Source organism: Schistocerca piceifrons, chromosome 11, assembly GCF_021461385.2.
Source record: "Schistocerca piceifrons isolate TAMUIC-IGC-003096 chromosome 11, iqSchPice1.1, whole genome shotgun sequence".
In the NCBI taxonomy this organism is placed as follows: Eukaryota; Metazoa; Arthropoda; class Insecta; order Orthoptera; family Acrididae; genus Schistocerca; species Schistocerca piceifrons.
The window spans coordinates 51,465,819-51,479,079 of NC_060148.1; the positions used below are offsets into that span (position 1 = coordinate 51,465,819).

General features: G+C 44.9%; 1 protein-coding gene across 1 annotated transcript in view; it reads right to left on the reverse strand.

Moving 5' to 3' along the window:
• Positions 1-10,375: 10,375 nt before the first annotated feature.
• The window catches only part of LOC124720159, an 85,455-nt gene continuing 82,569 nt past the window's right edge, over positions 10,376-13,261 (reverse strand). The window contains exon 4 of the mRNA XM_047245467.1: positions 10,376-10,860. Coding sequence (XP_047101423.1) covers positions 10,476-10,860 — 385 coding nt within the window. The 3' untranslated portion in view covers positions 10,376-10,475. The remainder of the gene's footprint in view (positions 10,861-13,261) is intronic.

The following is a 13,261-nucleotide window of genomic DNA, read 5'->3' on the forward strand; positions in this document are numbered from 1 at the left end:
ACAGACATTACAAACTGATCAGCTGTCGGACCCGCTCCATCTATTTGCCGCTGCTCATGCATCGTTGTTTACATGTTTGGGACGGTTTAGTGACATCTCTGAACAGTCAATATCCACAGTCAACGTCTCTCTTCAGGAAATCTGGGAAGCGGGGTGATGCAAAAATTTTTTTTGATGTGTGTACTTGAAACAAAACATTTAGTTCAAAACTACTGACCAAATTTGCCTGCTTAGTCAGCTTCATACCTGTTATCGCCAATAGTGCGGAACGAAAGACTTCGTTTCAAACAAACTAACTGCCTCAACGGAAAAAAAATTAATAGAAGCAAAGTCCTCCACAGAACTGACAGAAATAGCTACATTAAGACATTAATGGTTCATTGTTAATAACGTGGAAATAATATAAAACCAGAAAACTGAAACTACTGACTTATTTTAGTCTTTCATTATTATGAGAATGCATATTAATTCACTTGATGGCTGCCAGACACAGAAATCCGTTTTGTTTTCATTTGATGTGGAAGCTGTAAAGGAAGAGAGACCGGCAATATCACGAAACATACACACGGGTCACGTGGAGAATGACCCCCCCACTTAACTCAGCTTGCTCTGCGCATATCTGGCGTTATTAAGAAAAATTTCTGGGTACCATCTGGCTACTCGCTGCTGCTGCTCACACGCGAAACAGCCGCGTCTCAAGTAGCCAGGAGCGGGAGAAGCACTGCTCATACGCGAATTCAGCTCTGCGCATGCGCACGAACGCGCTGGCAACTGCTCACAGGAACCTCGGGCTTCCTACGCAGTCGCCACCGCGCGTGCGCAGTGACGCCTGTTTCCTGGCGCTCGCTGGCAGCTGCTCAGCCGGACGTAAGCAGCCGTAGCAAGACCAAAGGCCGCACAAAATTGTCGCCAGAAATAGAAAATACTTTTTTTCCGTTACAGATGTGACACAGGGTGAACTTAATTTTTATCAGCGTATGACGCGGAATGTACAAAGTAGCTGTTTAGCGGAAGAGTGGAATTGTTTTCTGGCAACACTTCGGTGGTTAATTTTGGTTGTGAATGGCGGTAGCTTTTTAGTTTCATTCCGTTGAGCTAAACACATATCTGCAAAGAAGAGGGATTTGCTTCCTGAAAGCGGAGGAAAAGCGTGACGCATTACAACTGTAACAACACTCATGTTGCCATTTTTCCAGATGTCGATGAGTCTATCACTACTTTGTGGGTGACGTTGACCTTTCCACAAGTCCTGCACTTTCCAGCCGATTGACACAGGTAACAATGAACATTGAGCCATCCAGAGTGACAATGTGTATTACCCTGTATAGAAATGTGGGTGCAGATACTGACTGCAAATCCGCCTCTTCACGCCTCTCAATGAAAGCGTCCTTTTATCGCAAATTCAGAGACTGATTTCATTGTTCACGGTAGAGTCACTGTGAACAGCGGTCCTATTCTTTACATATCAAACGAAACGTACCAACACCGAAATTTGAATTATACACTTTTAAGACCTTCTTCTCGGTACCTTCTTTATTATCTTTCTAGACGTGATTTTCTGCGATGTTTTGGAAGCGGGTAGTCCAACTTCGTCAAGCACAAATTCTTTCGCTCCTTATATCGTTAGCAATATCAGAAACCATGTCATGCAAGATGGTGTTTCTGTCACTGATTGACTTTTCTATTGCTTCATAGGAATAGGTCCAAAGTGTGTATATTAAACGTCGCGACTATTGAGGACCGGATTTCACGTTATTCTGCATCTCCCTATTCATCGGATTGCTTCCCATCAGGGCTACCAGTATGTAAGCATTCCTTACCACACACTTGTCAGCACGTTCTTTCATCCCATACACCAACGCTTTCCGTACTTGCGGCATGGAAATTGTAACTCTTAAATTTATTTCGGAAACATTTGGTGGTCATCTACGGCACTGTCATTGGCCGTTTCTTTACGAGAGTAACTACCTACGATTTCTTCACTTCGGAGAACCAGCAGTCTGTTTTATCGAGCATTTCAGTCCCAACGAACCACATGCTGCACTATTTAAACGCTCATCTGAATGGTTAACAACAATTTTGTTCTTCACACAGTCCTTACAGGTGTTTGTCTTTGATGCGTGTTTCATTTTGATGCATTCAGTTGGCGCCAATCCTAAATCTCTGTAGCAAGCTGCGAAACATTCAAGGCACTCCCTATGACCTGGGTGGCGAGACTGAATGCGAAGAATTTTTTTAACACGAATTACGCTCATGAGGTGATGGTGCGGATTTATTCCCTACTGGGCGTTGTGTAGCTGTGGCTGTGGATAAATGACGAAACGTGTAAGCAGTGGGCGTGGGGCGAATTGTGTACGACGTGAGATCGACTTAACGGCACTACTTTGAGTTCTGGAGGACACGGTGTGTGTTTTGCCGTAACCTCTCACACCTCGCTACAGCCAGCAACTGGGTACAGGAGTGCGCTGTGCCACCTCTACACAGGGTGTCCAGCACCACGGCGACGGTGTGGAACATTGCGTGCGACATGATTAATGCAGTTCCTATAGCAATATTGGGTATAAATAGCAGAGGACGCGAAAGAACAAGACTACAGCCAACAGGCGCTCGCCATCCAGAGTAGCTTAACTTGGGTCGGCGGACGAGAATCGGTGTATTCAAAAGGTACGGCCGTGTGGGCGTCTCTCCAGACATACAGAATTCACAACTGTCGGACGAAACCGGGCAATATTTTATCCAAGGATGGCCTTCCTGCATTGTGTAGGATGCGGTACTGAAATTACGTGTGTAAGTGGTGGTGAAGTGTTGGTCTGTTTCTACTGTACTCCACTCCGTTCCACCCTCGATTGGATTCAGGAGTTGATACTGGCGCTAAACTGGAGGCACACGCTTTTTGGAAAATGCCCATAATGCAGAAATATCTCGTGTTGGCACTTAAATGAGAAATGGAAACGCGGTGTCCTATTTGCTGTGCCAATTTTCATGTACTTTGGGTCATAAATCTGAATGAACCTGTGAATTTGACAATTGCACTCAACCTCTGTAGTATCGGTACAACCATATTCGTTGTAGGTCTGTTGCCGACAGCACGGGTGTTGCTTCCTTTCACGGCAGTAGCAGGCTGTGTGTGTCGGGCGGTCTGGCTGTGTACTCGGCTGGAAGCTGGCCTGCCGTATGCTGGAAACAGCGTTAGATCAGGGGGATTTTGTAGCGACATACTTCGAGTAATGAAAACATGTCCGTATTTCACATACTTCTGTCTAGTTTGTTATTGTTATGACACTGCGTATGGCTGACGTTTGCAGCAGAAATTTCATATTGCAACATAACGTTTTGTCTCGTAAGTGAAACAACTGTTATCAAAATAGTGTTTAGTGTTAGTGCACCGTATACGGCCATTAGGTAGATGTAACCTGCTGACATACAACTGCGAAATTATTGGTAGATCGGGGGAAAATATCTTTGTAATTTCGTGACATTAACTGCCAGCCGGACCCTGGTGTCTCCGATCACGGCTGAATTTTGAATTGTTGAGTAGAACTGGAGCTCGAATCGCCAAAGACTGTTGCAGATTTTATATGCTAAGTGATAATCCCGATTTATTTTGAGCCTCCCCGTCGCGTGGCCGGTCTTCTCTCTCTCTCTCTCTCTCTCTCTCTCTCTCTCTCTCTCTCTCCCCCCCTCTCTCTGCTCGCAGCGCCCATACCGCCTGTTCCCGCCACGCCCGCCGCTTCTGCGCATGCGCGGCCCTCGGCCGGATTCGCTGCCCACATTCCGCGTCGCGCCCCCACCTACGACTTTCCCCGCGGCGTAAATGTCGCCCCCTGAACCTACTTGTACGTGGATAAAAGTGCCGTAAACGTGTTTGCCTAAACCACCAGACCGAATGTTTACGCAGGTTTTCATTGCGTACACAGTAACCTAACATGTTACAGGTGTGGATCGCTTCCCACAAAGAACTGTTTCTTTGGCTCGAGTGCCATTGTTGACATTCGGATCTCTGACATTTCTGTAGACTCTTCTCTCGTGTTCTGGCGTGCGCCGAGGCGCACTTGTATGGAAATCAGTGCCTTAAACTCACCGCTGTGATCCTACAGCTTACTGTACGATGCTCTTCAACTTCTTCCATTGATACCCACGCTTTTAGTACTGCAGAGGAAATTTTAGTGCTGACTGCTCAGGTAGTCTGAAGCCTGTTTCTCGTCGCTCTTGCTAGGCAGAACGACCTTCCCACCTTTCTTTGTATTCCTGTTTACAGTCGTCTTCAGTGATGCTGTAACGGCCTTGTGATCGCCGATTCCCAGTTCTACCCCAACACATTCGAAAAGTTCGGGTCTCTTTGTTACCGGCAGGCCTAAGATGTTATGTTCACCAGTCGCTTCTCAGCTTAATGGCTCGAGGTAGTTTTTGGGTAAAGCACTTGGATCAATTTATTATGATTCTCTGGGCCTACCACCATTCTTAGCCACGTCAGTCTCCCTGTATAGATGGCAGGATAAAGTTTGCACCTAAAACTATAACATGGCCAGCAAATTCACGCGAAATATTCTCCAGGTTCCCCTCAAACTGTTGCGCCACTTTTGCTGCTGAGTCTATGGAAGCATCTCATTACCACATTTGAGCCAACCTTAACACTTCTGTTGATACAAATTATTTTACATTCGGGATTTTCATTGATTTCTCTAATGTAATCCTACTTTTCACTGCTTTAAACACCAGCGATCGACCTCTCTTTACGACCTACGTTTCGACCGGAATTTAGAATCTCGTTGCTACTGACTTCGCGTTTCATCCAGCTTTCCGTCCCTACTGCTGTGTGACCATTGTTACTGCTTATAAGCGAGATTAGTTCTGAGAACTTTTCGTAGACGCTGCTGCACTTAACTAATATCATGTTGAGACAGTGAGAACAATTCAAGGCCAAGTTCTCCAGATTATAGCGTGCTGCATGCGTGACGGCGCTGGATCGGTTGCAATAAACACGTCACGAGTTGCGCGGATTCTGGGAGCAATGGCCGCCCAACGTCGGTCTGTTGCCAAAGGACGAAAGACCAGACAGAGCTCTTAACAGACGAGTAGTCCAAAGGTATTTCTCGCACCGTCCCTGAGGACTAACCTGGCATGGCCTTTTACTTACCAAATATTCTAGAGTCCTCTGTTCCAAATCATTGATACATGGGAAGCATGCCAGTACAAACGGCAGAATTTCAGCTCCGTTCTCGATTGGTTCCTGAGTTACAGTAAGCCTAGCGTGAGAATGAACCTTGTCCACTACAGTTGTGAAGGAGCTTTTAGGAAAAGGAGGACAATGCAATTTCATAACCTCAATACAGTTCAACAGAACTGTATAAAAATTAAATTTTGAACGGAAGTACGTGAAGGATGCGCTCGGCACTTCCGCTAATCGTAAGTGGAACTGATACTTTGAGCTAGAACTTATGAAAGCTGTTTACTCTTGTGGACGTGAAGTTTTTCACTCGATTTCAAACATTCTGATGAGACTAGAACACATTCGCGACTGCAACAGGCAAAGGCTGGAACACCTGTGGTACTCAGACTTACCTCTGTCACACACCAGAATGGCTCTGAGCACTATGGGACTCAACTTCTGAGGTCATTAGTCCCCTAGAACTTAGAACTAGTTAAACCTAACTAACCTAAGGACATCACACACATCCATGCCCGAGGCAGGATACGAACCTGCGACCGTAGCTGTCTCGCGGTTCCAGACTGCAGCGCCTAGAACCGCACGGCCACTGCGGCCGGCACACACCAGAATGCATCTGTGAAGATATCATTTCAGACGTTTCTGATCGGTAAATTGTTTCAGAAAGGTGTTATTTGTCAATTTTTAAGCAGTTTGTCACAAACTCAGATGCGTTAAATTTTATGTTCATTTGCATTATAAATACAAAAGCAGTTCTGGTACAATCATTGTTTCCATGTCTAAAGATAAGGATTAACAGTATCAAGGGCCAACATTTTAATCTGAGTCATTAGTTTTGTAGACTAGTTGCGTATATAAACTACATTCAAAACGGCCTGCTCTCTCGCAGGCAAATTGTTTGATGAACTGGCTACAGGGGATTTCGCATCGTGTAGCGTGTCCTTCACATACATTTTTATACAGTTCTGCTGCACTGTATTGAGATTTACGCATTTCGGTATCAAATTTCAACAATTTCTCAGATACCACACAGACACTTTAAACGACGAGTTTAAATAAATACGAACACGTTTCAAAAGATATCTCTTTACTTTTATCACTGTGAATGCCGTTGTGTTTGGTGATGGGAAGAACGCAGATGGAGTTCTGGGCTGTTTCCCTTGTGCTGAAGCGTGCCGTACCGTTGTAGTGGGCCTTGTAATACCAGAGAACAACAGACGAAGGCCGTTAAAGGAGCGATCCGAATTTTCGGCAGTCGCCGTTCTTCAGCGCGCTCTAGCGCCGTCACCGCTCGCTGTCAGAAAATCAGACCCGATTGGTGCGTTTTGTAGAAGAGTTTGGCTGCTGTAATTTTGTGCCGGGTTTCAACTTCGAGAAACGCATAGTCTTCTTGGAACCGACCAAAATCTGAGAGGAGAGTCAAAATTTTGAGGCTTTGTGGATCTTTCGTTGTGAAGCCGATCTCCTACAATGCACCAAATACGAAATTCGGATTTAGCATCACAAAACACGTAATTATAGAAGCGCTGAGAAATGATGTTCCGCAGTTTCGTTATGGGACAACCTCCAGTTTTCTGCGCTTCATTCAGTTGCAGAGGTGAAAACAGACATACACACAACGTTGTATTTTAAGAATCTGCCAATGGAAAGACGTCTAAAACTAAACTCTGGAATATTTGTAGTTATTTAGCTCTTTTACTTTGTAGATTTTTCCACTTTCTTCGAAGGAGGTGCGCTCAACAGCGATAATGTTAATTATTTTTCCACTTCAGCTCTAAGACATTTTTTTGCACAATCAGATATCCGTTGCGTCATTTGAATTACATTACAGTTACGAAATTACGGTTGAACCTTTCTTCACCTGATTGTTCTGTAGTCTCCTAGAGACTGTCGCAACATGTAAGAACTGTTCTATAACTGGCAATGGGAGAAAAACAGAATATTTTTCCTAATATCAGCCTTTACTGTGCAGCTGTAAGTAAACATATACAGGGCTGATAATATTTCGTAATTATTTTCTCATGTAGGGTGTGGGTCGTGCAGCACTGCATTCAGACTCAGTTCTGGAGACGTATTGTGCTGGAACAGCTGGAGGCTGTCAACCACAGACGTATCAGTAAAAACACGAAATGTAGAAATTACCCCAAAACTAATAACATAACAAAATATTTAAAAGATGAAACGATGTAAACAATCATGGTGGCAAGGTGGAAAATGTGTTTTGCATTATAGCACAGCACTGTAGCTATCAACGCAGCGCGCGAAATCACAATAAATTCTCCAGTTCCTGCATGGTGAGTCGTTTCAAGTATTTTACTCGTAGTGTGTAAACGAATCGCACCAGGGAGCGTGCTGACATGTGTAGTTGTGAGTAATTCATGAAAGGGTGTGTTGCTGTTGTGGTTTAGTGAAGCATAGTTATACTTGGAATCTTTCATTTGTCAGTCGTTAACTTCAGTTCCTCTTTTTTGGTTTTTGACAGTTCTGTCATTTACTAATACTAAATAGGTTGCAGAAGAAACGAACCTTCCGTCCTCAGTGGTAGGCCAACATATTTAATTACCACTGCCCACTGTCAGATAGTGTAATTGTCGGGATATATCTGTGAAAATACATCATTTCAGAAGTTTCAAATCGGTAGATGATCTAAGACAGGTGTTACCTTGTGAGATTTGGAACAGTTTTACACAAAGTTGGATGCGTAAAATTTTGTGTTCATTTGCTCTGTAATTACTGTAAAACTGCTGGTACAGAGATTCTTTGCGAGGCAGAAGATAAACATTAACAGCATTCAGGGCCAACATTTCAACCTGAGTCATTTGTTTGCAATCAAATAGCATTTGTAAGTTTCATTGAAAACGCCATGCTCCATCGCAGGCGAGTTGTTGGATGTGGTGGTCAGACTGGATTTCGCATCGTGTAGCGTGTGCTTCACATACTTCCGATCAAAATTTAATTTTAAAACAGTTCTGCTGCCCTGCTCTGAGATTAACCTATTTACATATCAAAATAAATTTTACCAGTTTCTCAGTACCAACCAGACATTTACATACACCAGTTTAAACAGGAACACGTTTCAGACTATTTGGCGTCCGGTTATTGAGCGATATGAGCAGTGAATTGCGGCGTGTTTGACGATGCGAGGAAAGGGGAGGGAGTTCTGGGCTGTTTCCCCTCTGCTGTAGCGTGCTGTGCCGTTCCAGTGAGCCGCAGTAGCAGACAACACCAGGTGGAGGGCGTCAGGCGCGTGCCGAACTTTCGGCGAGATGCATAACATGGCCCTCTGTTACCTCCATAAAGAGCGTTTAATATCGCGGCGGAGGCGTGTAAGATTGTGTCTGATATGGAAGTCATAGTTGCACACAGAGCAACGAAACGTCAGCTTACATGTGCCACATGTGGGGAAGATGTGGCAAAAAGAAGCACTCGAGTTAACTGCGGTACTTCCGCATGACGTTTCTCCTCTGTTTTCAGTACAACTGCTGTTTCTAAGAAACTCATTTAAATTGAAAGTGGCAGCTATGGAAAGTTTTAAAAAGAAAATATCGGCAACGAGAGGCTCTGTGTGGGTAGGTGCCACGCATCCATTTGCCGAGGATTTGCCAGGATTACAATGGGCAGTTGAACTTGCTAATAACCTGGACTGCGGGAGCAACACATTGAACTAAGGAGCATTCATAAGTATTTGAAATTATTGGCTGCAATAAACATACGTAAAGTTGTACTTCAAACCAGATAAACATATGTTTCAAGTAGTAGTAAGAAGAGTCTCGCGGAAGAATGAAATCAGCTCAGAAATGTTGGGATCCTATTTATGCAGGAAGTTGCAAAGTAGCAGAAAATATTGGAATATCAGCTGAACCGAATGTAATGATTGATGAAGGAGAGAAAGGGCACGGCAGAAGAAAGCGCTTTGTAGATGAAGCAGCAGGGGACAATTTAAACCATAGCTCGACGAACAGTTTTCAGCTAAATGTTTGACACGTTATTACACAGCTGTAGGGAACTTGACTGTAGCGCGTGCAGCCACACGCAACACGGACACATTCCGTTTCCCGTGGAACTACGTAAGCGAAAACGATTCCCCGGTCCAAGAGCTTGTGGGAAACGACGAATCTTGCTACAGTGTAGACGTTAATAACGACGGTCTCGGAGAAGAAATTTTACTGTTGAAAAGATTCGTGAAGGCAATGTTGTGTCTGAGCATTTCTTCTGCGCCTTGTCAGTACTCTTTGTGAGTGAAGTGTGAGTGACGGCCTCACGGACTGCTCTGCCGTTTGCCTGCTGGCGCCTCACAAGCAGAGAGGCCGCTGACAGTTGTGGCAGGAGTCACGGAGTGGCGGGGAGCGGCGAGCTGCGTCAGCTGCGGACACAGGGAGTGAAGTGAGGTGACAGCAGCTGAGTTGACAGGCGTACACTCTCCACTACACTTATTTACTCGATGTATGAGTGAAGGTAAGTGTAATTTTATTACCTGTAGTTGCACGACTTGCGTCACCGTCTCAGCTGTGCCGTTGTGACCGATGAGTGTCGAGACTGGTGTGCGTCGTTGCGAAATTGGTTTCGTGTGCTGAAACTCGGGCCTCGGTGTTCTGTCTCCAATACAACTAGAATTACTTTGCTCGTTGCAATCTTTTACCTCAAGTAGAGACAACAGTACCAGATAGAGGATTTCCTTCACATTTTGTATGCGTGTCATGTTGTGGTCTGATTGTGTTTAGTTAAATGTAGACTGACTGTATGGTTCCAGATGATAGTCGCATTATGTAGTGTGAATACTGCTACTAGTATCTCATTGTTATTAAACACAACAGGTACGGTAGAGTAGAATGTTTGCTGAATATGGAGAAGTAAACTGAATCTGATATCAGGAGCGAAAATTCTGGTGATAGAACTGATATAGTGTCAATCTCGGTATGTTGCAAATTAGAATAGTGTGATGTAGCACCTTGTAGAGTGGTGTGAAATACTTTTCAGCGATCAGATATTATAGAGCAGTTGTGATTGTTCACAATGAAGTGTTGACTTTTGCCATGTTTAGTCTGGAAGTGAACTCCAGACATTTTTCTTGACAGAAGGATTGTCCGTTGTTACCTGAATTATTTTGCTGTTATCTGGTGTTGTCTCAGTTTTGCTACAGCGTTGCTTAGAGTATTTGTGTGCTGTATGCTACTCGAGGAGGCCTGAAATTAGTGAGTCACGATAGGATTGAGTTTTTTGCTTCTTTATTTAAAAAATATGACGATTGCTTTTCTACAAATTGTTTCAGTTCCTGTTTTTTTGCACAGAGTTCGCTGGACGGGCTGCCTCATGACAGCATCTCCACCAGCCGCCTCCTGTCGTACTGCCTGGCGAGGTCCAGCGCTGTCTCCCCACCAAGAGTTGTGGCCCCCCTGTCGGCCCCCGCATCGAGCAGCGCACCCGCCACTTCTGCGTGGCCATTGAGTGCCGCCCAGTGCAGCGGCGTCGCCCCATGGTCAGTCCTGGCGTCCACCGCCGCCCCCGCCCCCACCAGCAGCCTCGCCGCCTCGACGTCTCCCCTGTGCGCTGCCCAGTGCAGGGCGGTCCAACCCCTCCACTCGTCCCTCGCCTCCACGTCGGCCCCTGCGGCGATCAGCGCCCTCAGCTCCCCCACTGCCCCCAGCTTAACCGCCTGGCCCAGCCTCCTGTTCCTCTCCTCTGCAGAGAGGCTCCTGCACAAAACACACAAACTGCCACTCTCTGCTGCAAACACACAGCGCACAGAATGAGGAAAACAGCCACACGAGGAAACAAGTGTTGCGAATACAAATCTGTCCTGAAACAAACCTACCGTATTCCCCCTCCCACAGTACAAAACAGTGCACAATTGTGTGTATGTATTAAATTACAGTACATCTGTTCTATCCCCCTCATAAGAAAATCTTCATTCATCGTCCATTACAAATAGCATTATACAACCTCTGAAAGAATTACATTGTGACATTTTGTCGCACTCATTCCTGCAAGTCAGCTCGTTTGCTCTCGGCACGCTACACCTAACCAGTCGCTCACCTCCACTAGAGAACAGCCTTCTTGCAGCTGATACTGGTCTCTGTCTGCAGCTTCACTGCCAGACGTCACACACAAGAAGAATCCCATCTCCTGGTTTTCAAACAGACACTTTCCTGGTACGCAGGCAAAAAAATTTCACTGCAGTTACCGGCAGTTTTCTTCATTCACCCTCACCAAACACTGAAACTTTGTGACACATAGACAACAATTAATTCAAAACGTGGGAGATAAACACCAACTCGGCAACACCACCCCCTAAAAAAAACTGTGTGTGTGTGTGTGTGTGTGTGTGTGTGTGTGTGTGTGTGTGTGTTTGTTTGACATTTTATGGCCTCATAGCACATGTATTTAACATGTGCTATCATGCTCAAAATCATCTGAACGATCTCAGTTGTCGTCCATCTTCATGTTTTTGCGGCGTAAGGACTGTTCCATAAAGTTTCTGGCGTGCAGCCGCATAAATTAAGTGGTTCGGTCCTCGGGTTTAAAAGGACGGATCAAGTGCAGCAGCGTCACTCACCACAGCTCACTCTGGAGATGGCGGGACGGTGTTCGGCCGAAATATTAGGAGAAGAGGATGAATTTATGCGGCTGCACGCCAGAAACTTTATGGAACGATCTGAATTGTGTTTCGCCTGATTTGTAATCCGTCCTCATAACATTGTTCCTCTGCTCTGTTTTCGGTACAGTCTTTGCCTGTACAAAATGTTCACTGCATGAGGCCACAAGAGACAACTGCTCTGTGTCATTATCGGTTTCCTCCTTTAAATGACACGACGAAAGTTTTTTCACTGCGCTACTATCCGGGAATGCAATCTAACAAGTAAAGACGAAATATCTCAAGTATGGTTTCAGTCACAAGTAACAAAGAGTGTGCAACTTCAAACTCGAAATGATCTGCCATAAAGTTGTGTGTTTCCCGGAGATTCGAACGCAGCACTTAATCGGATGGTTAACTGAGCGCAATCAAACGTTAGAAATCGTTATTTTTAACCAGCAACGAGATGATAGACTAAACCCAGGAGACGAAAGTGTTTTGTGTTATGGGCATTCGAAACCAACCCCTATCGACACGGACCTCTAGTCACGCGTAGACGTTATATAATGATTTACTTCATAAGCAGCGAAATGTGCACATGTCTGTATTGTAAATACAATTATGAAAATTTTCCGCTGACTAGGAATCGAACCCTGGACACACAGTTGTTGACTACATAGACACGTTGACTGTACTATCCTCTTTCACGAGTAGCTGTGAGTGGCATGTTTGAAACTGACATGATAGGACGAAAAGCTGCGTGTCTGACTAGGGAGTCGAATCCAGAACCCACCATTATTGTTGATAAAGCGCAGAAAGGCATTAAAAATCATAATAATATCTCACATGTATTTTCGTGTGGATGTGATGCAACTTAAAGTGCCATGACAGCATTCGAACCCCACAGACATGTCTTTTGTGAACGTCTTTATATTTTGCAAGCAAGTGGAAACAATGAAGCAGTGGAAATGCATCACTGCAAACTGATCAAACGCGACGAAAAGGGAGATCTGAGTGCACCACCAATATTTTCTACATCTCAGGCTGTGATAGAGTCAAGTGCCCTGTGACCTGGCACAGCGATTGGCTCATTCATTAAAAAAATGGCATAAGATAGATAACTGGTGACTGAGTTTCGACCCGGCATGACTTCCTCCTCTGTCAGGGCCCAGTCTGTACCGACTCTCCTCCAGGTTACCAGATGTGGGAGAGCTGCTACTTCTGTTGGATGAAAATGACTGCCGGATGTAAAAAATTCTACAAATGGTTTCACTTATGATTTCAGGTGTGCCGCAGGGGAGTGTTGTAGGACCGTTGCTGTTCACAATATACATAAATGACCTGGTGGATGACATCGGAAGTTCACTGAGGCTTTTTGCGGATGATGCTGTGGTATATTGAGAGGCTGGAATGATGGAAAATTGTACTGAAATGTAGGAGGATCTGCAGCGAATTGATGCATGGTGTAGGGAATGGCAATTGAATCTCAGTGTAGACAACTGTAATGTGCTGCTAATACACAG